The sequence below is a fragment of the Oenanthe melanoleuca genome, chromosome 20 (genome assembly GCF_029582105.1).
Source record: "Oenanthe melanoleuca isolate GR-GAL-2019-014 chromosome 20, OMel1.0, whole genome shotgun sequence".
NCBI classification, from domain to species: domain Eukaryota; kingdom Metazoa; phylum Chordata; class Aves; order Passeriformes; family Muscicapidae; genus Oenanthe; species Oenanthe melanoleuca.
Window position 1 is genome coordinate 6490793 of NC_079353.1, and position 27397 is coordinate 6518189.

Sequence of the window (27397 nt, forward strand, 5' to 3'; positions counted from 1 at the left end):
GAATGTGGGTGATTGAGTAAGAAATAGAACAAATGGTGAATAATCCAGCCCTGCTCAGCTTGGTGAGAACGTTCCTCCCCAGGAAATGAGACCCACAGCACACTGCAGCATTCCACTGGGACAGGACCCATATAACTTCTTTATTGAGCTCTATATATAGCTGAAATTCATGGGTGCCATAATCCATTTAAAAACCACCAAGATATCTACAAACATTAAAAGGCTCCTAAGACTGATGATCCCTTTTAAGTAAGGAAAAATAATCCCCAAGCTAAGGAATGCAGCCCAAAATCACATTCTGTAGGAGGCTGCAGGTACCAGGAGCAGGTGGCCAAAGTAGCCTGATGCTGTGTGAGAAGGTGGCACAGCGTTCAGCACAGGGCCCCTTCCTTGGGGCTTCCACATCCCAAAAATTCCTTGCAAGATGTGGTGCTGTCACCTAAGCAAGGGGCAGGAGTAGCATGAGGAACCCAGGAATCCCTCCAGCAGGAAAAGCCACATCACTGCAATTCCCACTTCCATTTTCCATCCCAATTCTGCAGCCACCAACACCACAGCACCACTGGGCAGAGGGATTTATGCACCACAGGCACCCAGCTTTCCTCAGCACATCACTACACCAGAAATCAGACTGCAACATTCCCTGCCCAGAAAAGCAGGATATAGCCCTCATGTGAGGACGAGGCTGAAGGACAGCACACATTGAAAACTACTTTTAAACTTGTTTTTATCAGGCAGTTTCTGACTTGAATCCTTGTCCAGCCAGGTTCCCTTGCCATGTCTACCCTCTCCTTTGAACAACATCTCCATTCTCCTTCCCAAACTCTTCCACTCTCTCTGAGCCCACTCACCTGAAGGATGCCAGCGAAGGCACAAAAACCCTGAGCAACAGCCACTCAACTTCCAATACTTCTCACTCACCTCTGGGAAACTACAATTCCACAGGAATCCATGATCTACTCCCTTTCATGGGTTATTCCAGAGAGTTCACAAGTTTCCATCAGGAACCCAAAGATAAAAAGGCTTTTGCTTCCAGACCAACCGTTTCTGCTCCACCATTAAAAGATCCATTTGGGGCTTCTCATCCATTTTGGCAAGAGGCTGCAGCCCAGCTTGGAGCAGCCACCACTGGCAGGCACCTTCCCAGAGTGGTGGGAGCCTGATAAGTCCAAAGGTTTCTGCTATCAGACCCACTCTTCCCAGTCAGAATCAAAGGGCAAGACCACACTTGAAGACAACAGAAGGAAAGAAAAAAAGAAACTGTATTTTATACATGTTCTCAAACAAGTAATAAGGGAGTTTCTCCTCCAACTAAATACATGAGATAATGCACATCAACAGACCTGGATACAGCTGCTATAGCCTCAGGTGTAAGACAGTACAGCTCCTCATTCTATGATCACAAGAAAGTCAGGAGGTTGGGGTAAAAATAATACACATCACAAGTGTAGAAAATTAAAGACAGTGTACAAAGGGTCCCAAACACAAAGCTCTCCCTCTCTTGAGTCTGCTTTTATCTACCTGCACTTGGAGGGAGCTATCTCAAACCTCCCAGCCACAAGCAATCACAGCTGTGTAACAGCACAGTCTCCCAACAGCTCTAAATAAATGTTCTTTCTTCAGAAGGGCTTTCAGGGATTGCTGAATTTTGCCTTGTTACTTTAAACCACCACTGTGCTTATAAGCTTTACTATATACATTTAAAAATTGAGCAAAAGTTCTCTAAAAATATGCTTTTGAAATAGACAAAATCCTCCAGCTGCTCAGGTTGGAGGAACACCTCCAAGCTGTGCAGCAGCTTGTTAGCAGAGATCAAAAAAGCTCCTAAAAAGCTCCTAAAGAAGAGGAGCCAGCCCAGAGCTTTCCCTGTGCTGCTGGGCTGCTCCCAAAACTCCACCCATTTCCTTCATGGACACTCAGTGTATTCCATTAGCAACAACCAGGATCTACCAACAAGGAACCAACATTAGATGGCCAAACACTAAAGGGGGACAGGGAACACATGCCAGGGCCAAGAACAGAGGGACTGCCACATGTCAGAATTCATACAAGCACTAATTAAAGCTTGTGTTTGCAGGGGGATCAGGAATCAACATGGAAATGCCAACAGAGCCTCACAAGACTGCTCCTGTCTCCTAAGTGACACCGGCTACAACGTTCCTGTGTGCTGCAGAAGCTGATGGCCATGCTGGGGAAAGAAGGAAGCAGCTTCTCCTTTTGGGAGAAAGCTCTTTCCTGTCATCATCCATGTCCTGTCCTTCAAAATCTGTGCCACTGAAAGGGCAAATGCAGCACGAGCAGGTCAAGTCCTACAGCAGCTCTGAGGCAGCTGAGGCCAGCACACTCTAGAAGGTATTTTTCAGCTTGGCTGCCACAAGCACAAGAATCTCTCCAATCTTTTTCTGCCAGTTCTCTATGTCCTTGGAGACATCACACCAGAGCTCTCCGTGGCGAGGTTCGGCATTCTCACAGCGCTTCCTCACCTCTTCTTGTTGTTCCTACAGGGAAGAGAAATGACAGTTTGTCCTGGTTTGATCTAGAGCACAGCCAAAAATTAAAGCCTCCCTGATTCAAACATTTGGGGTCTGTTATTTTCAAAGGAAGTCCAAGTCAAAATTCAGAAGCAGTAAGTCTCCTGCCTGGCTGAACAAACCGGCTGAGATGCAGGTAAGCAAGTTTTGATTATTGCAGAGAAACTGCAGCAGAAACTTCCTGTACATTACCACCTGCAGGAGCTGGGTCAAGTGAAAGGTCTCTCTGAAGCCCAAAGATAAACACCCCCATCATTTCAGTAGTATCAGCAGTAAAAACTGCTGTAAGAGATTAGAGCTGGCTGTTCCTCTGGCTGTGCTCACGTGCAACCTGTACTCAACACTTGGGAAGAAACAGCCCCAGTTACACAAACCCAGCACCACAATTCCAGCACAATCCCCTCTGAGCAAGCTTGAGTTTTACAAGATGAAGATTGATTTCAGAGATTTTTGCATGAACCAGCAGGACTGTGGACAGCAAAGCAGCCTGAAACACAGCTCAGCTAATGACAGCACCTTTTAAAAGCCATCACACAGGCCTGTTCATGCTCATTCATGACCAGGCGTGACAGCCAGCCTCCCCTGTGACCACACAGGCAGGAGCAGAGGCAGCGTGCTCAGCCCAGCACTGCAGCAACCCCAGCACTGGACAAACCCCAGCAGGCAGGGATTGCTGCTGCCTCCCCTGTTCCCAGGCACACACTCACCTCTGTGCCATGCTGGAGCTCAAATTTGTAAAAGAAGGCCCAGGCATCCCCCAGGTCAGAGTCAATCTTCACCGTGCGGTGGAACCACTCTCTGGCCTTGGTGATTTTGCGCTCACTCCAGAAGAGTCTGTTGGGAAAAGCAGAGGGGAGTTGACAAACAGCCTCACTTTAGAGGAAGATGCCAACCCACAGCACCTCCAACTTAAAGGCTCTGCAGGTGCTCCAATTCTTTGCTCTCCCAGGACATAAACAGCAGATTTTTAGGCAACTTGCAGACGATCCTGCCCCCTGGAAGGGACTGAAAAGAACATCAGCACTTCCTCTCCACTGCCCCACAGTGAGGCAGGATGACTTAGAGGATAGCTTAGCCCCAGGCACAGACAGACTCTGCTGAGAGGGGAAGCATTACTGAGCTCAACCTTTGCTGCCTCAATTACTTTAATTTTGCTGTTCCAGACAGGATTACATACTTACATCTATTCCCAGTCCTTCAATTTCTTTATGTTTCAAGTCAATTTTAGCATCTAACAATTAAATAACTTCTAAAACCTCTGGCTGCTGTATGGTCAGATGCTCACACCTACAAAGCCTGCTGGAGTGAAGTGGAGCAGACCTGCTTTGTCAGCTCCATTTTCCAAGTAAAAATAAGCATGGAAGATTCTGCACTCAAACCCCAGCCTGGCACAGCCTCATTGCTGCCATTTCATCCAGGCACTGGTCAATGCTGAAATTTCTCCCCAGTAAGGAACCAGCTGAGTCACAAGTCTCTTGGTTTCACTCCTTTGCATTAAAGAGTTCATTTGAGCTATAAGGTCTTTATCAAATCAGCCACCCCTCATAAAGAGCTTAGCCTGTCATAAAATTATACAGCTTATGTGATTGTTTTTAAGCCCTATAATACTCTTGATTGTTCTGTGTTAAATAAACTGTGATTTACAAGAGCCTGAACAATGATAGCAGAGGTTTAACACCTGCAGGTAGTGGCCATTTTCAGCAAAATATTTAATAAAAGTTTGTCACAGATGTGTGACACTCTGTACCTACAGAGGCAAGTCCTGATGGGTGGTGGAAGCTGTTTATGTTGGGATTAGCTGTTAAACAGCCTGAGGTTGCACCAGAAGGGGCCTAGGAGCAGTTGCCATAAAGCAAAAGTTAACATTTTTCTCACTTGCTGCTAAAGCTGAACAAGTCAGCTGTCAGGATCTGGCAGAACCCAGTGTTGCAGTCACTGGAGTGTATCCTACAGTTTTCTTTGGCTTATAAAGTAGAGTTGGGAAAGAATTGGGCAACTTCTAGCAAAATGTCTCCTGTATTAACCTCTTCTGCTATTCACAAAGGAAGAAAAGTAAGTTTGTTTCCAACACAGCTGCTGTAAGGCTGTTCACACATCAGAGCAGAATGTGGCAAAAAGTCAGTTCTAACAGTGGGTTTTCAACACTGGAATCCTCACAACTCAACCTGGACTAAAGAATTCCGAGTAGATTATCTTCCCCTTTCAGAGAAGTAAACTACAGAATGGCTGAGCACAGCTGAAGAACACTGACATAGGAGACATTCAGGAACAGAATATGTAGCTCAGAATTTAAAAAGCACCTGACAAAATCTAGGATAGAGATAAGAGATGAAAACTACACAGTCAGCCATATAAAACATGAAAAAATAATCAACAAAAAAAGTCCCTGTTTTCACAGATATTTTAAATATATCCTGAACCACTTAATAAAGCCTAGCTCACCTGATAGCACAGTGAAATCCTCTCCAAGGGACAGAAAGAAAGCAACTTGCAGGGTGCCAATACCCAGCACTGGCAAAGGGCTTTGTGTGAGTGGATTGCTGCCTGTGCCAGTCCCAGACCCACCAGAACAGCTCGAGGGCAGGCTGACATTCCCCACTTGGAATCAAGGGAGAGATTTGCACAGTTACTAGGAGACAGCTGGAGAGCTGTTCCTTGCTTTGGGACCTATTAGAGCTGCTGCAGCCAGAATCACATGGCTGTGCTGGAGTGCAGTGCTCCATCCTGGAAGCAGCCACACACAGACACGAATATTTTTACTGCATCAAGCACAGGAACTCACTTGGCCACAGCCAGCAGGACATGTGGGTCATGTTCACACTTCTTGAGAGCATCCACACTCTTGGTCTTTCGTTGCGGTCGCGCTTCAAGGAAAATTGCTTCTGACCACAGGATTCCTTAATCAAATCAAGTAGGAAGATTGTTTAGTGTTATTTTGAGGTTAACCCTCACCACCCTGACATCAGGCCATTGCTCTGCAACAGAAGCAGCAGTACAGCCCCATTCCTGGTGGTTATTCAGCCCCAGCCTCATCCCAGATCACTCTTTTCATACAGATATTTCATTCCGTACTCTGAATTTTTAGTTACTGTGTGCAGCACACTGGAGCTTCAGCCCTGGCAGTTTCTGTACCACAGTTCCTGCACCTCCAGCACTGCCTAACCCAGAGCTCAGGTTTTTCAGATGAGACACTGCAAACTCTGGGACAGAGAGGGCAAAGCCGCATTTCCAAAGGGGAAGGTATCTGTCTGTTTCAACAGGCAACTGCAGTGGCAGAAGTCTCAAAAAGTGCAAAGCACAGTCTGGGAGCAGTTTCAAGGGTGCTGGAGAGCACCACAGTCTTATTGATGCTGGCTCCACACACATCGATGAAGGACAGAGTAGATCCAGGAAAGCTGGGTTTAATCCCTAGCTCCTCTCACTGCCAAAAGCAAGGAAGGAAATATGCTCAGGGGAGCATGAAATCTGCAGTTTCTCATGTCAGCCAGGCACACCTGATCACTTCAAAGCAAAGCCTGAGAGATAGTGTCTGCCAGGACTCCATCAAAGCGCTCTCGCTTCCCATAAACAGCACCACGGGAACACACACGAGCTTTGATAACTGCAGTGACAGACAGGGGAGATACTCTTCTTCTTGCTCTTTATATATAGGATCACAAACACCATAATATTTCGGTTTTATTCTTTGTACAGCCTGCCACCCATCAGGAATCAATTCAGCACTCAATGGGCCCAAACCTCTGGTTTACATGACCACAGGTGGCCAACGAGCCAAGTCCTGCAGGCTTTGATTATGGTTTGTTGAGGTCTAAGATAAAGTTGGAAGCAATTGTTTAAACAAAAACTGAGATCCTGCTGCCCATTTCCATAGCAACAGGCAGATCTGTAAAACAGCCTGTGGTGGCAAACACTCATTAGGTCATTCACAAAAACAAAGCAGGATTTTGGGTAGTGCTGCTTTGGTGACCCACTCGCACGCAGAGTACGCTGCAATGGGTTTATCATGTCATAAAAGTAATTTAATTCCCAATTATTTCACTGGGACTTAAGCAGCCACCTTTAAAAACCTAGCCTGAAGGCAAGCCAAGCCTTGTCCTGCAGTAAGTTACTACAATTTGTAGTTATGTGACATCTTCTCCCCAAAGACATCAACGTTTTTAAATAAGTCTTCCTGCAATTCTGCCCCAAAATAGGGATGTGTTAGGCACTTTATCCTCCCATCCCAAGAGACAAATGTTTCCATTGTTGGTTAGAACTAACTGACTTACATCATATGACCTCTTACCCTTTTCTTACATGAGCTAAAATAATCAAAAATCAGGACTGAACACTTATGGCTCATGATCCCCTAATCATGACTGTGGTGGAAATTCACTTCCAGCACAAGTTATTAAACTCACAGCGGTGCAACCAGTGCAGGCAAACCAGCAACTGGGAATCTCCTCAGGCCAGCTGTACTCCAGAGGGACGGGGAAAGCACCATTCTTTTTCCACTGAACTTCCTAACTACGAACACTGAAGTGTCTTCCTTTCATTTTAAACCTTGGCAGACTTCTACTGGCTTCCGAGAAAAGCCCACCCATATCCAAGATATTTCTGCAGGAAGCCTGGGGACAAGCTGTGGACCACGGACCCAGTAATATACTGGATACTACAGAAAAATGGAACAACACCAACCCATGGCCCCTCAGGTGTGAGAGAGCACAAAGTAACTGGGATTGGTCTTGAAGACCCTCAACATTTCCTTTGCAGAAGGATGACTGACATCTCTCCAAAACACCATATCCTGAGACCTGGCCAGAAATGATACCTTGGGAAAAAATGCACTTCTATCAACTGGACAAAACAATTGTGTTTAAGGTGGAACTGAGATCCAGCTCACCTGAATTGGGGCACTCCTGCAATGCCTTGGCCATCAGAGTGTTTGCAATGTTCTTCAGCCCAGCTCGGTACTCCAAGCGCACAGACTCCAACCTGGTGGGGAAGAGACTCTGATGATATTTATGACAACATTCACTAGGCTGAAACAAACAGTGGAAACTGCAAGCATCTGCCCATATTCTGAATATGTGTAGGTGACTGACATCTTCCCATTCCTCTCCATCTAAAAATAAATGTGACTTTCATAAAGGTCCAGATAAAAAACAATCTGAAAATGGGACTGTAACAGAAAGAGCCCTGTGCACTCTGCATGCTCTGTGCACTACAATTATCAGACAAGAAGTAACTGGTTCCCAAATCCTTAGAGTAGCTAGCCAGGACCACCAAAGCATTTCTGCTATTCAGGGAAGTTATTAGTCCAGAAGAAACTCCAGGATGGGCGTGGTCCTAAATCCCAGGCTCAAATGGTTGAGATGATGTGAAATAGCTGGCCTGAAGAACAGATTGAATTTGTAGCCCAAATTCAGTTCAACTCCACACAACTCACCAGAGATCTGGATTCTTTGGATTCTTCAGGCGAGACTTTTCCAATATAGCTCTGGCTCTAGTCAGCTGTCCAACTTTCTCCTCCAGCCTGGACAGCAAAAGCCACAGAGGTATGGAATGGGGGCACTTCTTCAACTGTTAAAAAAAAAAAAAAAAAAAATGCTCATCAGAAGACTTGAAAAAAAATCTTGTAACTCCTATAGAAAAGAACTCCCCTCCCTATATCCTCCTGGAGAGTTTAGAAGAAGAGAGATAGAGCTGATTACATCTCTCAAATTTCTCCAGTTAGTCTTACAGGAGAGAAGTGAAGTTTTTCCTGTATCCAAAAGTCAGGTGCATCAGGTATGACTGAGCTATCCCAGCAGTAAAAGAAAGAACACACCTCCCTTAACACAGCTCCAATTTGTGCCTTCTGCAGATGGAGGGCTCTTATGCATCCCCAAACCACAGCAGAGTGTGCAGGGAGTCACAGACACTGGTAGAAACCTGTGTCCAAATGACTTTGATGGCTGTCGACTTTGAGCATTCATACCCAAGGACACCAATTACCATTTAAAAGAGAGAGGAGTGCTCTGCAGGCCAACTCCTTTCACAGTGTGTATCTAAGACCTGCTGAGAAAGATTTCCTTTTAAGAGTTCTGGTTTTAGTCATTACAGATCTTAGAGAATTACTGTGTAAAGTCTTTTTTCCTGCCTGTGAGGAGTCAGGTATACAGAGAACTCTAGCAAGCAAGAAAGTCAATCTTGCATATGGGTAATGGGTAAGAGAAATTCTTGCTTATTTAATTTGTTTTTTCTTTTACTGTTTTAACCAATGACAGAAATGTCTTTGGCTCTCCATTTTGATTCAAAGACAGACATCTCTCCATACCAGCAGCATAAAGCAAACCTGCAGTAACATCCACCTTACCCCTTGATTATAAGCCTCCCGTGCTTTCTCTACCAGCTCTTTTTGCTCCTCAATCTGCCCTTTCATCATCCACAGTTTGGGGAAGTCTTCATAGTGCTTCAGGGCTTCCTCACAGAGTTCCTGGGCTGCAGCAATGTTCCCAAGCACCCATTCCAACTTCACAGACTTCATGAAGACCTGGGAACAAACCAAAGCTGTTTACTACCAGCAGCCATTGAAACACCATTAATGTGCCAAAGCAGCAGGTTCCCACTTTCATGCATCCATTAGAATGTTACTGATTAGCTACAATTTGAAGTAAAATAGAAATTAAAACATCACAGTCAAATAATAGCAGGAACAAATAACAATGAGAAAGGTAAATGCAAATATTAAGGGAGTAAGAACAGTGTGATCAACCTGTATCTCACCTATTTACATAATAATTAACATAGAGCTGGCATTTACATTATCTAAGAATCAGAGAAAGGCTTGGGTTGGAAAAGTAGTATTTGTATAAAGAGCACAGCTTTAAGAGCACAACCAATTAACAAACCTGAGCCTCCTTCACCAGCACAACCTGATCTCAGATCCAAGCTACCAAGATCACCTTTTCTTACTTATGGCTTCAGGCTCTAACTGTTGTCCTGCTCATTACAAACTGGTACATGTACTCTGTCCCCCAAATCCTTCCTTCTGGCTATGCAGAGAAGTCACAGTTACGAGAAATATATTACAAACCAAAGGTTCTCTCACTGCTCTTTGATCCCCATCCTCTCTATTCCCAAACTCCCCCACTGTGACCTCACAAGAGAGGCATCAAGTCTGAGAGCAGAGCTTCAGCCCCAGCTGCAGAAGCTCCCTGGCTCAGGGAGGAAGAGGACAGTTAAAAAGATGCAGGATGTAACAACAACTGAGGGGGAGGAACAGAGGACAGAGATCAAACTAACTTTTCATTTACTTGGACAAGTCAAAATGCTTTTGTTTGAAGAGCTGAAAATCAACAGAGTTCATCATACCAGAGGTAACTGGAGATAAACACAGGAGTGTAACTTTAAGCACCAAACCACCCCAGAGCTGCCTTTAGTAGAAGCATAAGTGAGTCTTCTGTGAAAGTATTTTCTCTTTTTTCCAAGATGTGCTTTTATGCAAAACAAACATTACACAAACAGCTGTAACTGGGAATTTCCTGACTTTTGCCATTTATGTAAAAAACCAATTGAAACCCTTCACTTGATCCTAGCCTTTTTGTCCCATCGTGCCACGACTTTGTGTCGCAATTCGCTGGAGAAGCGCTCGGCAGAGCGGCCACGAGCCCTGGAAGGCAGTGGCAGGGAGCCACATGGTCAATCCCTACGGCCACAGAACTGAAGGAACTCCTCCTTCCGTCCCAAGTCCCCCGTGGCCAAGAGGCCTGAGCCTCTCCACCCTCCCCACATCCTCACCCTTGCTGTGGGGGCACTGCTGCGAGCCTTTGCCAGCAGCCTCCTCGCTCTTTCATACTCATTGTTCTCAGACTCCAGCTTCACGGCAGCCAGCCAGATCTCCTCACTGTTGGGGTTGGCCTGCAAGAACACAAAGTGACAGACAAATGCACACAGTGAATCAACAGCAGATTTAATCCTCTGTTTGATCCAGATTAAAATTGAAATCAGAGCTTTGTCAATCCACAGTAGGATTTTTTTTTCAGTGTAAGCTCCTCCCAGTCTTCTTTGACCTTTGAAGTTTATAGAAATCCTCCAAAACAGATGGGCAACACAAAGATATATGCCAGTTTAGAAGTTGGATGCTTCTCAATTGTTGAAAAGCAGTAATGCTTGATCTTCTGAACTTCCAGTTTAAATACTGAAAACATCACAGGGTCTGCCACAATAAGACCCTCATTTTATTACCCTCAAGCAAAAAAGCTGCAGCTTGAATTCCCCACTGAGGTATGTGAAAACCCTTCCAATAAAAGTCATTTCAGTGGCAACCATGTCAAGAACTTTTCAGCCTAGTAACAAAGAGCACTGAGAACAGATTAAGGAAGTATATTTTACCTTCCATTTCAGGACCTGCCTTTTGTTTTTTTTTCCACTTAGCTTTCAAGCCTAATTCCCAGTATTAGAAACACTCTGCCTATCTTTCCTACAGCATCCAGCAGGCAATTCCCTTCATTAGTGGGTTTGATCCAAGACATAAGTAATGCAGTGACCTCATTAAGGCAGACCACAACCCTTTCCCTGAGGAGACCCAAGACAACAGGATTTTGATCCATGACTGGGGTTGGTGGGAGCCATGCTAGTAAAACTGATCATTTGCAAACTCATAGAATCACGGACTGGTTCGGGTTGGAAGGGACATTAAAGATCATCTCATCCCAATCCCATGGGTAAGGATGCCATGCACCAGACCAGGTTGCTCAGAGCCCCATCCAACCTAGCTTTCAACACTCACAAGGATGGGGCAGCCACAACCTCTCTGGGCAGCTTGTTCCAGCTCAGACTCTAGTGTAGAATTACTAACAGAGCAGTACCACAGCCTTGCTTCCAGCTTGCTGCTATTTTACAGGAGAATATTTTGCCACACAAAGCAATCAAAGAACAGCAGAAGTCTCCATCACTTTGAAAGGCAGCAGGAAACAGGTGTTGACAGAAAAAGCCTGCCCTGTATTCTTTACCTGTCACATTTAACACTCTCTGACAAGTGTAACAGACCCACCTGGAAAGCCAGGGCCAAGATGCTTCTGGCTGCTGGCACATCTCCTGCCAGCCACTTGGATTTGGCTCCCATGAGCCACAGCACCTCTGCTTTGGGACAGTGAGCAACAGCTCTCTGCAGAAGAGCCTCCAAGGATTCTCTGAAGACAAGAAACAGCAAGTTACAATCCCTCAAGGTACTGCCAAAGGCGAGCTCCCTCACAGCACTTCCACTATCACTCAGTGTTATAAATATTGTTGCAAAGTCCAATGTTGTAAACCTTGATAAGTTGTTTCATAACAAGGAAAGGGTGGGGTCTTTTTTCACAAGGGTTCTGAAATCAGCACTCCACAAACGGCTCATTGTTCAGACACCTTTGATAGCTTCTGTGGAAAGAGCCCTCACACAAACAGCTCCTTCTCTTGGAAAGAGTCATTCTGCTTAACAAACCTTAGGAGAAACTGAGACAGGAAGGTTTTCAGAATTATCAGATGAGGTTGGCTTGATCTTATGCAATTTATTTTTTTTCTCCTCTAGCAAATATACTTTTCAGGTAGAACATGGGGCTTAAAAGCCAGCCACCACTGGGAAATATGGGAAAACAACATCAAAAGAGAAGGTGTATTTGTTCCTAATAAAAAAAAGGTTTGAATGAGGAAGAACTCAGTATCTGCAGTCACTTCCACAACACAGCCTTGTTGGCTTTAATGAGGATGAGTCCACATGTATAAGTGGCCTACTGCAGAGATTGTTTGCTTTAGTCTAAGCTGAGGGCAGAAAGTTTCTGACATGTAAAGCTTTGTGAATAAACTTTAAAAAGAGCCTGAGCTGTAACAGCATAACACTAATCTTAATTCAGAATCTGATACACATTCAGTGTTTAATCAGAAAATACCAGAGATGCTTGAACACATTCAGCTATGAAGTAGTTTATCTATGAAAACTAAATAAAACACATTTTAGGTGATTTGGATCCCTATACTTTTCCAAAGATGCCTTCTCAAAGACAATTGTTCCTACCTTGTCTCTTCACAGCTATTTTTACCATGTAATCCCTATTGCCAAAAACCATTTTATGACTTCATAAAACTTAAGGATGTTCTGAGCACAACAATAACAAAGAAGGTCAGACCTGCAAAAACACCAGTGAGTTTCATCCAGCTGTATAACTCTGCACTTGCACCACACCAGGGCCCATCCTTTACTTTTCCTTCCTCCCCAGCCTGTCCCCCTATCTCAGGGATGAGCCTCTCCATGCAGGGGTTGTGCAGCACACGTACCTGGTTCCATGGTTCTTTTCAAAGTAGGCTGCTCTCAGCCACACACTCTTCTTGCTGGGGAAGACTTGCAAGGCATAGGCATAAATGGCTCGGGCACACTCCAGGGCATTATGAGCAACACACTGAGGGAAAACAGATCAGCACTAAGTCAGCTTAGGGGAGCACTGGAATTGAGAGCAAGCAGGAATTACACATGCACAATTCAACCCAGAACTCAGTAACTCAGTGTAATCCATGAACTGAGGAATTAATAGAGAACAGAACACTAACAATCAGCTTTTCAAAAGGAAGCAGGAAAGAATTTCCAAGTATCCCTCTACAGAGCACAAGTATCCCTGGCCTTTCAGTGGGACTGACACTCACAGGCCAGTTTGAAACCCCAGTAAGGCATTGGAAAGGCTCTCATGTTAACACTTCATTTTGTTATTTCACAGGCAAAACCCTAAGCACCACAGCATGTGCCCCCCACTGCTCTGAGCCCAATTTAAAGCCAGTGAAGTTGGACATCTTTCATGCTGAAATATGATTTAGTTCTTAGCACATGTTCAAACCATTCCCCTAAAGCAAAAAATGCTTGGTAAAACTTTTACCCACTCCCTTATCCAGCCTTACATTAACTCCTGATCTACAATGGTTATGCCTTGAAACTCAATTCCCAGCTCCTTTACTAATAACTCAATCTCTGTTGGTGTCTCACACTTGCAAAAAAAAATCCACACCAAACTAGCAGACAAGCTATACCAATGTCTTTTTTGTTTAGTAAAAACTCTGAATAAATAAAAATAAAAAATCTGAATAAAGCTCTATAATAACCTCTCAAGACAGAGATTGGCCAAAGGCAGGCAGGTGGTGTGAGAATCACATTCCCCTTCACTGACAAAGTCATTTCCCAGGCACCAGTTCAATTTCCTCTAATAAAAAACACAAATCTACAATAAAACAAAACCAATAGAAAGCAGCATCAGAGCTGGACATACACTGTCTGCATCTTCCATCCAGGTGTGCTTCCGATCTTCTTCCTCGATCCCAATCCCAATCACTGCTCTCATGATTGCCTGGCATGTGGCCACACTCCCAGCTTTATCACATTCCTCGGCATCCTAGAAACAAGAGGAAAGCCCTGCTCATTTTGAGAGCCCAGCACAAGAGGTTAAAGTCTGCAATGGCAACTCCTCATGCACAAACACAGAGACATTGTGGTCACTGCCACAGCACAAACATCCCATTGCTCAAACACACCCTGACACTGAGCAGGAGCCTGCACCCAGGAGGAAGGTGCTAGAGCTGCACACAGAATCATTCACAAGTTGGTTAAGAAATAAATCACATCAATTCAATCCACTGAAAAGGTGATCTTTCCAGACCCATAAGTCTTTCCCTATAGCTCCACAACTCTGGGCTGAGCCAAGCACGGACCCGGCCAATAAAAAATGCAAAAATTTCACAAGAAAGAATTGTAACATCAAAACTACTGACCCTCTTTCAGCTTTGAGATGATTGAGGGCTTAGCAATAACTAAATTTAAGAGTACCTCATCAAGAAGTGTAAAGTCAAAGGTGCAAAGACTCTCTCACCAGAGCATGTATGGAAAAGTGGAGTTTCCTAACACACAAAGCTTTCAGAAAGCCAAGCATGTCTTGCTTAAACTTGTTGAAAAGCCCTCTGATCAGATAACAGAAATGGAGCAGTTCTAGTACTGAGAAGGAACTCGAGAACACAATGATGCAGAGGCTGTGCTCATGGATTTTTTAAAGAGAAGCTGAAATTAACCTTTAATTGTTTTACTGCTGTAAAGAAAGTCAGAATTCTTTAGATGTTAACAAAGATATCCATTTAATATTAAATACCTCATACATTATCAATACTCTTAAGCAGTATAATAAGATTTTGCTGTCTTGACCCATTGTAAATTATTTTAGTTGGAAACTGCTTTAAAGACTTATGATCAAACAAAGCACAGTACATATTCAGGAGGAAAGAGCTTCCATACAGGTCTAACAGAATATTTCCTACATGCTACAAATGCAGTATTTGTTTTGATTTCTCATAATGCCACTTGACAAAGACTTGTGGGGCAAACAAATACCTGTCAAACCAAAAGAAACATGCAAAAAATACATAAATCCTCCACTGAAGGCTTTAAGCCTCTGTTATACTTAAGGCAGCAGCTGCTTCAACTCAAAGCTACTTATGTTCCATGACAGAAACAAACCAGATATTTCTCAGCAAAACACATGTGACGTTACCCCAGGGTATCACTTATGGCCTTGACCCTACTGAGCTTTTTTGTCTCATCTCATGTCTCTTCACAGGGACCTCCACTGAGAAGCCAAGTGCAAAATGACTCTGCCCCATAACACCCACCATCAGCAGCCTTCAGAACAGAACCTGAAGAGGCCCCCTGAGCCTTCAAGACTGAGCACATACCTGTATCCACTGCTCCCTGTTGATTTCCACACCGTTAGCCCTAAGAGATGTGATGGCTCTGTCAATGATTTTCTCCACCATCTGGGTGTTGCCATTGGCCTCCTCCAGTTTGGCAGCAGTAATCCAGATGTGACGATCCGTCGGGATATTCTCCCGGGCTTTGTTAAGGACTTTACGAGCATTCTCATATGTCTCCAGCCTTGCCAGCGCCAGCCACAGCTGCACAGCAACAAAAGTTGGATTTGAGATGAGAACAAGGAGATGACAAGGCTGCTGTATGGCAGTGTCAGCCCACAGAGATAAGCAGCTTCACGCTGCTTGCTACTGGTTGGCAACTGTCCTCAAGCACTGCAAGCAGGCTGTGGAATACCAATGGAGGAGAGGAGAAACAAGCTGCTACTGTCCTTGAAATTCAGTCCTGATCATCTCTGGGTATCATCCCCATCTGCTGGGCTGTTACACTCCTATTTTCTGTTCATATCACCTCTCAAACAGCTGAATTGAACACTCTGGTTCTGTTTCAGAAATGAGTAACTTTTAGATTCACCAGATTAAATGTTCACTTGTTTTCCCAACTGTCAAGGCACCATGCATGGATACAAACATGGCTCAGTGCCTACAGCAGGAACAGCTGTGCAATGCCATGACTAACATAACAATTACACACCAAAATGAGGCATGTAATGACCACCAGACAATTGTCTCCAAAGGAAAAAAAAAACAAAAAAAACAAAAAACAAAAAACAAAAAAACAAAAAAACAAAACAAAACAAAAAAAAAACCCAAAAAAAAACAAAAAAAAAAAAACAAAAAACAAAAAACAAAAAAAAACCCCCACATTCCACTACTCAACACATCCCACTGTGGCATGAAGCAAGTGGGAGAAAACCTTGTGAGGAGAAACACTGCTCACCCTGACTTTTGCCTGCAAAGCTCTATTGGCAGCCTGAAGTGGGGTGTAGGGTTATTTTTTTTTATTTCACTTTTTTTTTAACTCACTTCAACACTGGTTGGACAGCACTCCACAGCTCTGCTCAGCATGATCCTGGCATCCTCAGGTTCCTCCAGCTCCACGGCTGCTTTCCACAAACGCACCGAGTTTGGAACATGCTCAAGGGCTAGAGAGGCAAAACAGTTATGTCAATAATAATAAAATAGTTTACCAATAAGACTTGTATTTTTTAAACATGATATAATAAAGGATTCAGGCTATTACATGGAAATGTCTTGAAGGAGGGAAAGGAAGGAATTTACTTATTTGGGCTCTTGCTTCAACAATAAGAATTTAAAATCAGAAAATAAAACACTTAATCATTTTAATTGGAAACAGATTTTGGAGAGCCAAAGGCTTTTTTTGCTGTACAAGCTGTAATTGCATCCTCCTCAGTAAAACACCTGGCTGAATAAAGCCTCCAGTCTCAGCAAATGAGCAGATGAAGATCTTCAAAGCTGGGCAACTTAAATCACACTGGGTCTGCCTTTATAGAAAAGGAGGATCTTCAACACTAACTATAATACAGCCTTGTTCCTTACATGTTGAAACTGCCCCTTCACAATGCAGTTTTCATGTAAAAATGGACCTCAATGGACCTCAGCTTAACTTCCCAAAAAGCTGTTGTCCTGCCATGTAAATATAAAAACAGGGTTGCATAAAAACTTAAAGGTCTCACTGACACTAACTAAGCCATGAGTACCAACTGTGCTTCCAGCAATCCAATACAGACTCCATCTAATTAGGATTCTTCAAAGCTTCCTTAATCTTGTTCAAGAGTTAGCTTCTGCTGGTAGAACTGCATTCTCTGCAGCCTGTCCTACATGTGCTGTCTGAAACACTAAATGCTAAACAACAACTTTCCTTAGCCCGTCTCGTTAAGAGAGACTGAAAAACCAAAGGGGTTTTTTTTTTGCCTTTTGTCACCCCAATTTGCACCCCAGACTGCTGGAATCAGCTGCATTGCAGCATTACTTCCACTGCTTCCATGGTGACTGTACACAAATGTGCCATAGTAACAGAGGATTGAGCACATCCCTCTTCAACAAAACAAACACAGTCACAGGGACACAAAAATGAGTGGGAAAAGACATCTAAACCCACTTTGGAACTAACTGGGCTTCCAGGCAAGGTTGTTCCCCATTGCTGCAGAGACACAGTGCTGAGTCTCAACTCAGAGCACATCCCACCCCAACACACACTTATAACAGACATTAACCATTTGTCTCTAAGTCTGCAGCTGCAGGAGATATTCCTGAAGAATTTAAGTGAATAATGTCAGCCTGCAAGAGCTGAAAGCATCACTCTGCAGGACAGAACATGTTTTCATAAATACAGAACTTGATTTTTGGACCTTAAGCTCAGCCACTCAGCTTGCTGGGTCTCCAATCAGACTGAGGCTTTAAAAACTCCAGAGGTTCTGCTGGATAGCACGAATGCACACAGCAAGCAGAGAGGAGAAACACATTATGAAAGGTCACACTTCAGTGACATTACTGGTATTCAGGCTGCTTTATTTTGGGAGAAATAATGGGTTATACTGCCACTTAAGGCTCCAAGCTCCATATTACTGATGCTCCCTGGGCAGCAGAAGAGCACTGTGAAGCTGTTAACAGGCAGAAACTGGGAAGAGAATGATAAATCCAGTTCCATTCCACTAACAGATTTGTAGCAAGAGATTAGGTAGGTGGTCAAAAAACTGAATGTTTTTCTCTTCATAAATACAGTGTTTGAAGCAAAGCCCAGTACTTAGTGGGTAAGTAACTGCTCTCACACGAGACTCTCCTCTACCGAAGTTGCACTCAGATCTATTTCTGCTCCTTTAAAAGTGTTTTTCTGTTCAACATCTGTGACTGCTCTTGAGAAGGACACGCGGTGTCACAGGAGCAGCACTTCACACCATGTTACACTGCAGAGCCAATGGGAATTAAAAAAGCTACTGAATAGTTAATATCTAAACTCTTCAGAACTTCAAATCCAGCAACTCTGAAGTGCCTTTCATCCAGATGTAGTAAGAGGTCATTTCACTAGAGATCTGTAATTTTACATGCAAGACATAAGAGATGAGAGGCAACTAATTCCTTTGAACCTAAATCATTGTGAGGCAGACTGCTTCACAATGATTCAGTAAATGTATTAAATCCAGACCCTTTTCCCTGTCTAGATTAAAGTCAGGAGATGTAACTAATACAATTCAGTAATCATGAAGGAATGAATCTCTACTGATACAGGCCCAGCTACTTAAAATAATCAAAGAATTCTTATTTTGAACTTCTGAGGAAGAGCTGGGTTCACGACAACACAACAAACTGCTGTTGAAGAGATCATTGTTTGGAAAAGAGAGTCATTCTAAGAAAGAGGAAAACTTCCAAGTGCACTGCAATCCAAGAAGATGTAAAGTTTCAGGTAAGCACCACAGAAAAAGCCTGTTTGTCAAGGACAAAACTTGCTACACTAAAGCAAATACTGCAGCTCAACAGGCTCAATGATATGAGAACCCCAAGACCTTTAAAGCTCCTCCAGCAGCAGCCACTGTGGTGTCTAACAGGCTACAAGCAAGTAGGAACAATCAATTCCAGTATCTTTTACAAAAAGTATCACAAGGTGACATCTAGATCACCTTTTTATCCTTAGAACGTAATTTTAATTGCTTTCGTCTACTTATCTAATTGTGATCAAGCTGGAATTGGCTTAGGTAAGTGAAATACCATTTTGGAACTGTTCAGTACCAGCAGCTTTCTGCTGAAGGATGTTTTACTTCAACACCTTGGCTTTTTGGCTCAACAGCAGCAAGTTCCACCATTAGTACACAAATTGACAACTGTAATTTCAATGAGGAAGCAAAAAAAAAGCACGTGAAGTTAGGGACATATCTTGAACAACTTAAAACACAATACAAAGGTGCAATGCCTTCATTCCCTGAGGGCACAGGAGCTCTCACCTTTCCTGAGGACACGTTTCTTGGCACGGATGTCTGTCTCCAGTTCTGCTGCCCTGATGTAGATCCGTACAGACTGCGGCAGGTGCCGCACAGCCTGGGCCACCACAGCCTTGGCTGTATCTCCAGGCTGAAGCCGAGCAGCTTCCAACCAAACATCTTCACTCTGTCAGGAAAAACAACCCATCTTCCTTTACATCAGAACAAGAATATAAAGTCACAGCTTCTGGCTAAGCAGGTGCTTTGTAATACAGTAGACAGTGAAGCTGCATCAGGCAGAGCCTCAATCAAGGTTCGAGATTCTGCTGCTCATGAATCACAACTTTTTCCTACTATCCCACAAGGATCAGCAGGCAAGCAAAGCAATTCTGACCTTAGGGCACATCTCTGTTCCTTTCATGATGAGGTTTCGAGCCACCTGGAGTTTGCCAGTGACCTCCTCCAGTCGGGCTGATGCTATCCAGGCTGGTGGGTGATGAGGATTGGTCTCTCGGACAGATTTCAGGAGCAAACGGGCTTTTTTGATATCACTAAAGGAGGAGAAAAAACAGGAAGGAAAATTTTCAGCACATTGGGAAACAATTCCCCCAAGCCAGGACATGTTCAGATGAACAGTAACTGTGACCTCAAATTTTTCCATATTGGAGATACAAATTACATTCTACCAAAACAAGCTTATAAATACACACTAACACAGCGAGATCACAGTGAAAACCAGTTAAGTATTTAAACAAGATTTTTGGGAATTACAGCTGGGCACTTGCAGCCAGAAGCTGATAAGCTCAAGCACTGATGTAAGTCAAGAATTAGCATTGATATTTGCACGTATTGGTCTGACTTAAAGAGCAATTCTTTATGAAACAGATATCAAACTCCAGGCTAAAGAGGGTCTTAGAGGTTGTCAATCAAGCCTAAATTAGCAGAACACAGGTACAATTAACCAGGTTATTTCCTGGCTGGGAGGCAGCCACACACTGCCATCACTCTGGCATGGAAATAGGGATGGAATGGAAACAATCTCCACAATTGATGCATCCAGGTCAGATGCTAATACTTCAGCTGAAAGACTAGACCAGATCTCATGTTAAAAGAATTCATCCTCAAAAACTCACCTAGCATTTCTTACAAACTAAATGCCAGCTGAAAGCATCCACTCAGACAGATTTCCATTTACATAGAGGATCAGTGCCACTGCTAAGAGGATAAACCTCTTAATCCCTCTTAAACTTACTTGATATCTCCGCCATGTGTGGGAATCATGGAATTCAAGTCTGTCAAATATCCTTTAGGGTCCACTACAGTCTGGCCACTCACAGAGTCCGACACCTGGGAAAGTCAAGTCAGAGATACTGAAATAATCACTCACAGCCCCTGAATGCCTAAAAAGACACTGTGGATCTACAAAAAAATCCTAGACATTCCTCTGCTCTCAAAAGCAAGGAAGGAGAAAAACACAATGCCTTGTTTATTAGTATTTTTATATTTCTAAAATACACAACTTCAACATTAAAATCCATACAAGAAGCAGCTTGGTGATAAGCAGTCACCCAAAGGTCTTGCAGTCCTGCCAGCTAAAGGCATTCTTTTTAGAATAAACCAGATTTAGATGAAAAAAAATCAATGAAAAATAAGTCAAAAATCAGTATTTTTCAGCAATTTGTCCTACATCCCTACACAGGACAGAAGAGATGCATCCTTTGGTAGCACTACCTGTGCTGTTTGCCTCAAGGGCACCTCTGGTATAACCAGGCAGTCTGTTCTCCCATAATGACCAAGAATTCCAGGGACAAACTGGTATTTCTCAGGAAATTCTATTCATTTTGAGGACATAAGATTTGAGGAGAGGGACTACAAAATTATTTCAGCTCAGCTGTTCTTAGATCTTCTAGCATCCAAGAGAATTTAACACTTTTCTAAAACCAGGACTTAAACAGCAGCACAACATCAATCCCAGGTGTACCTGTGACAGATTCTGCTTTCCCACATCCTTACCTGGCTTAGCCTCATATCCATCAAGGTGTTCCTGGCTTGGCCAATCTTCCTCATGTCCAATTCACCTGTTCCAGGTGTCATCAAGCCTGGTGTCATTCCTCCTGGGTATGGAGTATTCAAACCCCCTGGATATGGAGTATTCAGTCCACCAAATTGCTATTAAAAAAAAAAAAAAAAAAAAAAAAAAAAAAAAAAAAAGGGTGATAAAGTTATTTCTAAAACCTTTTCTGAGATTTCAAAAATAATTCAGACTATTGATTTGCACTTTCCCAGAAGCTGCAGGACACAGATGCCAAACACCCACAGGTACTTCTCATACAGCTTCCCTGGATCCCAAAACATTTCTCATACAGGATTTGCAAATATATAGGTAATTACTCAAGTTTAGTCAAGTCAGTGAAATAAGCAACAAGAAAGTGAAAAATTCAAGCACAGGCATCTGAACCTGGCACATTCAAACAAGAATATCTGCAAATAAGCCCCATGGACACCTGGAGCCAGTCTAGGGCCAATCAGCTGCTCCTATAATTCTATGACAGAAGACTCTGGCCACAGAGCAACAAGCTAAATTACTTCATTTTCAGTTGACTGAAAGGCAAACAATTTTTAATACAATCACCCCAGAACTAGGCAAACCATGAGGTGAAAGCTAACTTTATTATCTGTTCCTTTTTGCAAGATGTTATTGTGACAGAAATGGTTATGCTCACCAAAACTATTACCACCCTGCATTCAGCAAATATGAAAAGAAACACCTTCTTCCATCTTTAAAACAAGAATCAGGTTTTCTCTGCTTATCCCCATGTTTTCTCTGGTAATGGCTGTGCACTGGAAGTCTCCAGCAAGCACATGAGTTCAACAGCCAGAATTCCTTTGGCAGACTCACAAACCACACCAAGTTTTTTTGGTCAAGTATCTTTTCCCCAAATCCCAGCTTAACACTCATCTCTAATCCAGTTTGGCTACAGCTTGCCCAGGTTTGCTGTGTACTCACTGTCTGGCGTGGGTCCACAGAAGTGTGATTCTCCCCTGACTGCAAATGCTTTGCAAAGAAGCTGTCAGGGACAGGAGTCAGCTTCTCATAACGAGGGTTCCTCTGCCGCTTGTTCCTGGCATCCCCCACCTCAGGAATGCTCAGCCACTCCTCCTCAGTAACCTCCGCTAATTTCCGCTGTTCAGACAGGAGCTGGCATCAGTATTTGCTGCAGAAATGGCTTTTAAGTGCTTTAATTCATTAATAGATTTATTTTCTTGAAATAATTCAAGATCAATTAAACACTTAAGGGTCAGATTTTTTTCCTAATCCAAGGCACAAAGGAATTAGATGCATTTAATTAGAATTTGGTTTTAGTCCAGACTGAGATTCCAAATCAATTTTGTTATTAGATTCAGAGCTACAAACATTCAGATTAATCCTACTGCCTGGAGCATTGAGTGGTTTATTACTAATCATTAGACAACAGCTTAAACAATGCATTTTATTTGAAAGAAGATTTAGTGAGGAGATTCTTCTCAGCTACTTCTGCAATGCCAACAAGTTATCATTTCTTCTCAAAGACAGAAGTGTAGCACTTTCTATAAAGCACAAAACAAAAATGACCATATCAAAATTGGTAGAAATTTCACTGCCTTGTGTATCCACATGAACAGTGCTTATTCTCCCAACTGAAAGTAATTCTAATCTGGAGAATATCAAACTCATTTGCCAACACACACGATCTGAGCAAAGAAACAAACACACAAAATAGAACACACAGCCACCTCTTGTACCTCATAAAAAGCCACATTTCAGACATTTTTTTCCTTACTTTCAAGTCTGAGAACTGCTGTTGAATTTTGGGTCGTTCCATACGGTACTTTTCTATTTCCTCTTTTTCTCGTTGTTCCCTTAGGAAAAGGAATATTCAGGTTATGCTCAGAGTAACACTTGGGCAAGTCTTTATTTAAAATGAAAATGTGTTTCATAAGAGTTAGGGCATAAAAAAGGCATTTTTTCCAAGCTTAGATTATCAACATTAGAACAAGAGATCCTTTATCAAATAAGACAGTATTATAGTGTAAAAACAGACATCTTCAAGTGTCTTCAGTCTTAAATTAACTTCCCATTAGGAGGAGGTTAAACAAGTAACACACACTGTTCACAAGCATGAGGTGACTTTTCTAACAATTTCCAGTCTACTGTGAAATCTGTAATGCATCAATATCAGTTGCTCAGCATCTCCCCACATCATCTTAATGAACTACACTGACTCTTAATTAACTACAGAGAAGTAATTTAACCACATCCACTATCAAAGCAAGTGGTGCAAAATACCTGCCATCCTCAACTACCCAGTGAACACCCCCTGCCAGTGCTGTAGCTTATCCTACCTCCTTTCTTTCCTGCGTTCATCCATCCTCTTATCCAAAGCTGCATAAATAGCATCTGCTTCTTCGTCATCTTTTTCATAGGGGCCACTCGAGAACAGGCTCCCAGCATAGCCATTGAACTGGGAAATTGGAGAGAAAAAAAAAAAGTGGAACAAAAGGCAGGTTTTTTAAGTTTCTGTTATGTTCCTGCTACAGCAAACAATCACCTGAAAATGTAGGTTTCTGTTTCTGACAACACTGCATCAGACTAACACATCCCTAAATGAAAGCATCCTTCTTCTACCCCGCCATGGTGGTGTTTATTCTCCCGCACCATTTGAAGCAAAACTACTTCAAAATTGCTTCTTCCAAAATTGCTTCTCTCTCTAAACCACTTCAGTTCAGCAATAAATGAGATCCCAGGATAGAAAAGCCATTCTCTTCCATTAACCACTTTTTCTTTTCATATCATTGAAAGCAAGCAGAAAGAATATCATAACATTCAACCAAGCAAAGTGGGACTTAAACACAAGAGACTATACAAGCCACTTAAGGACAATATGTGGACAGAATCACACATTTAGGCTGGAAAACACCTCCAAGATCATCAAGTCCAATCATGTCAAAGCACACAAGCTTTCATTTGTGGAGAATAAAAAAAATACAATCCCTGAAATATTTACACTAATTCTTATTTCTAGATATTTTCCCCAAGACTCTCAGGGCTCTGTAACAGTAATTAAAACAAAACCCATGGAGCAAGGCCAGAACAAAAATCTGTAAGCACCATGCCAATGTGCATCCTGAGGTCTCAATCAATAAATAAAAAAGGTTCTGCTGCCTGCAAACTACAGGAAATTCTGGGTTTGAAGCCTCAGCAAAGAGCGAGTTCATAGCAACAGCAGGGAGCTCAGGGACTTTTGTTCCACCTGGAGAAAAACATCTGCAGGATGATGAAACCTCCTCACCTCATCGTAGTTGGTGTCATTCAAATCCTCATCATCATCATCTGCTGTCTGGTTCTTCTTCATCTGGTCCCCCACAGTTCTCTTGCCCGGCGGCGCGTGCCGATCGTCCACGGGGTCGTTGGCATCGCGGGCAGGGCCGATATCAGAGCGGGTGGTGAAACCCGTGGCTCTGCAGGGATAAACCAGGGGCTGCTCAGCTCACTGCAACCCTGCAACCCCAGCCTGTCACAGTCACCACTCAGACAGGCAGGGAAAATATCATTCTTCTGGAAGAACAGCATCAGACACTCCCCAAGACCAACCTTCATAAAGCCAGGGGGGGAAATGCCCTTGGAATCATGGAGTGAATCATGGGTTGGAAAGGATCTCTGAATTCACCCCGTTTCAACCTCCTGCCATGGGCAGAGACACCTTCCACTATCCCAGGTGGCTCCAAGCCCCATCCAACCTGGCCTTGGACACTTCCAGAGACTGGGCAGCCACAGCTTCTCTGGGCAATCTTTTATAGGGAGAACTTTTTCCACAAATGCACTGCAACCACCCAGCTCATGGCTCTGCACCCATCCTGTGCATGGCTTCCTCTCTAAACTCTGTCTCTGAGTCTCTCAGCTGACCTTGCAGGCTGTGGGGCACCACGGGAAAATGGATGGAGCAGTTGGAGCTCTTCTGAAACCCCACACTCACCTGGCAGCACCTCTTGGGGCACAGCCAGCAGGATCTCCCCAGGGAAAGTAATAGCAAGTCAGTGGGGGACGAACACAACTCACACCCATCAAAGGACACCCTAAAAATGGTCTCAGCCGCCACCAAACCCGCTCACTGTCCCCTCAACAAAAACCCACAGTTTGGTCATTTTTCAGACGGTCCCACGCACACACAGTCACAAAACCAGGAGAGACATAAATCTTTGCCGGCTGAAGTACCCGCGAACTCATCCTCGGAGCCAGGCTCGCTTTTAAACACAAACCCGCCCAGCTAAAGAGCGAACGCGAAACATTAGGAAGGGACAACATTGAAAAGCCGCTCGGGGCCACCCCGCGGGGACGGGGATGAGTGGGGCAGGGAGGTGCGAGCCCAGCCGGGCAGCGAAAGGGCTCGGGAGAGCCCCGGGGCCCGGCGGAGCCATCGGGTGGGGGGGCCAGACCAGGCCTGGCAGTGTCTCACCCGCGGCCCAGCCCCGGCACGTAGCCCAGGGGCGCGGGCATTCCAAGGAACGGCTTCTTCTTCTTGTTCATGATGGCGGTGGCGGCGAGGCGAGACCCAAGCGGGACCGGAGCAGCGACCGGAGCAGAGCCGGGAGAGACAACCGGGCCAGCGGCGGCGGCGGAAGCGGCGGCAGGAGCGGGCGGGGCAGCCCGCAGGGCCAGAGCGGCACTTCCGCTCCCGCCGGGGAGCAGCGCGCCCCCTGGCGACGCGGAGGTCCTGGGGACGATGAGGATGGTGGGGATGAAGGTCATGAGGATGATGGGGCTGAGGATCTGGATATTGGGCTGTGCTGTCACGGAGGTTTACATTTATAGCAATTTATTATTTTTGTTTTTATTAGGAAACGAGCAGCTGCTGAGGAACCTCCCAGGCGGCGAGCGGCCCTGCAGGGAGCGAAGCTGACACCCTGTGTTTAACAACCCCCAGCCACAACGGCGGAAAAGGGGGAAAAGGGCCGGGATCATCCCAGCAGGGCCTGCTGCTGGACAAAGCCTCGGTGCAGGGCTGCGAGGTGTCAGACTTGCTTCCCCCCTTCTCTCTGCTTCCCTCCTGCTAAAAATTCCCTTGACAAATTATCACTGGGAGCAGAGCTGGCTTTCTGCTCCTTCCTTCTGAGGGTCTCTCATTCCAACTCTGCTGTGGTTTTAGCCAAGGGACCAAGGTGTCCCCCGGGAGTGAGGGGTGCAGGTCCAGCCCCTCAGAGCACACACAGAGCCCCGTGCTCATCCATCCTTCCTGGGTGTCCCAGGAGCTCCTGGAGTTCCCCAGCAGGAGCCCTGGGCAGGCTTCTCTCGCCCAGGCACAGCCGGGCTCAGGATTAATCAGCTGTGAGGTCTCCAGGTGACCCTGACGCATGTCCAGCTGTACCAGAGCACCGCGAGCTCCTCGTCCCTCGGGAGAGGCTCAGGGTCACACAGCACAAGGACCAGGGCAGTGAGAGGGCTGAGGAGGGGATGGGGCTGTTTTGGGGACTGTGCCTGTCCCACAGCAGCAGCACCAGCCCTGCCTCCCGCTGCCAGCCCCTGCCAGGCCTGGGAGCAGAACCCAGCTGCAGGGAAGATAAATAGCCCCATTTTGCATGCTAATGGCATCCCAACCCCCAGCCGCTTCCCATCAATCTATTTTTGGGTTTTGCTGGAGAAAAAAAAAAAATTTAAAAAAAAAATCCCTTTTGCTACACAGTTGGGATGGCAGAGAGGGAGGGAGGCTGCAGGATCCCAGCTCTCCTGTCCAGCCTGGGGTGAGGCCATGGAAACATCCTCAGCACCAGGGAGGGGTGTGGGACTCCCTGAATCCCCAGCCTGTCCCACTGGACCCCTCTAAATACCCAGAGCTGCATGCACATTCTAGCATATCCAGCATCATGGAGCATCAGTGGGTCTTCCCTGTGGGCTGGATGTGGTAGATTTGCAGGTTTTTGTAGGTAAATTGAGTTCCCCCATCCTGCCAGAGGATGAAGGACAAAGGAGAGCCCTTCAGGAGCCTCTCTGACCCATGGATGGATGGGGGCAGCAGGGAAATGCCCAATCTCTGCTGAGACCCTGAAAGCTGCAGGAATTTCACTTTTGGGATGATCTGAAAACAGAGCTGAGGTGAGGAATGGCAGCAGAATGGGGCTGGTGTTAGGGCTCTAAATAGTCTCTCTTTACACAGCCACTCTTGGACAACAAGAAAACTCAAAATCATTTACAGGTTAAGTTAAATCAACCATAAATGAGTT

General features: G+C 44.5%; 1 protein-coding gene across 1 annotated transcript; it reads right to left on the reverse strand.

The window, feature by feature from the left end:
* Positions 1 to 1244: 1244 nt before the first annotated feature.
* On the reverse strand, positions 1245 to 25878 carry PRPF6 (pre-mRNA processing factor 6). Its single transcript, XM_056507517.1, has 21 exons — positions 25636 to 25878; positions 24472 to 24640; positions 23525 to 23643; positions 22963 to 23041; positions 22149 to 22325; positions 21155 to 21310; positions 20394 to 20488; positions 19536 to 19692; positions 19166 to 19328; positions 16233 to 16351; positions 15234 to 15452; positions 13784 to 13906; positions 12807 to 12928; positions 11548 to 11686; positions 10293 to 10412; positions 8869 to 9045; positions 7960 to 8093; positions 7414 to 7505; positions 5314 to 5428; positions 3239 to 3365; positions 1245 to 2498 (listed from the first exon to the last, which is right to left on the reverse strand). The coding sequence occupies exons 1-21, from the start codon at positions 25704 to 25706 to the stop codon at positions 2346 to 2348; spliced, it is 2826 nt and encodes a 941-aa protein (XP_056363492.1). The 5' UTR covers positions 25707 to 25878; the 3' UTR covers positions 1245 to 2345.
* Positions 25879 to 27397: the final 1519 nt, after the last annotated feature.

Coding starts and splice junctions, on each gene's coding strand:
- PRPF6 (XM_056507517.1), bottom strand. CDS start 25,706: ATGAACAAGAAGAAGAAGCCGTTCCTTGGAATGCCCGCGCCCCTGGGC. Junction 13,907..15,233: donor ACAGGGAGCAGTGGATACAG/GTATGTGCTCAG, acceptor TCTTGTTTCTAG/GATGCCGAGGAATGTGATAA. Junction 8,094..8,868: donor GGGAGGCTTATAATCAAGGG/GTAAGGTGGATG, acceptor TTTTTTTAACAG/TTGAAGAAGTGCCCCCATTC.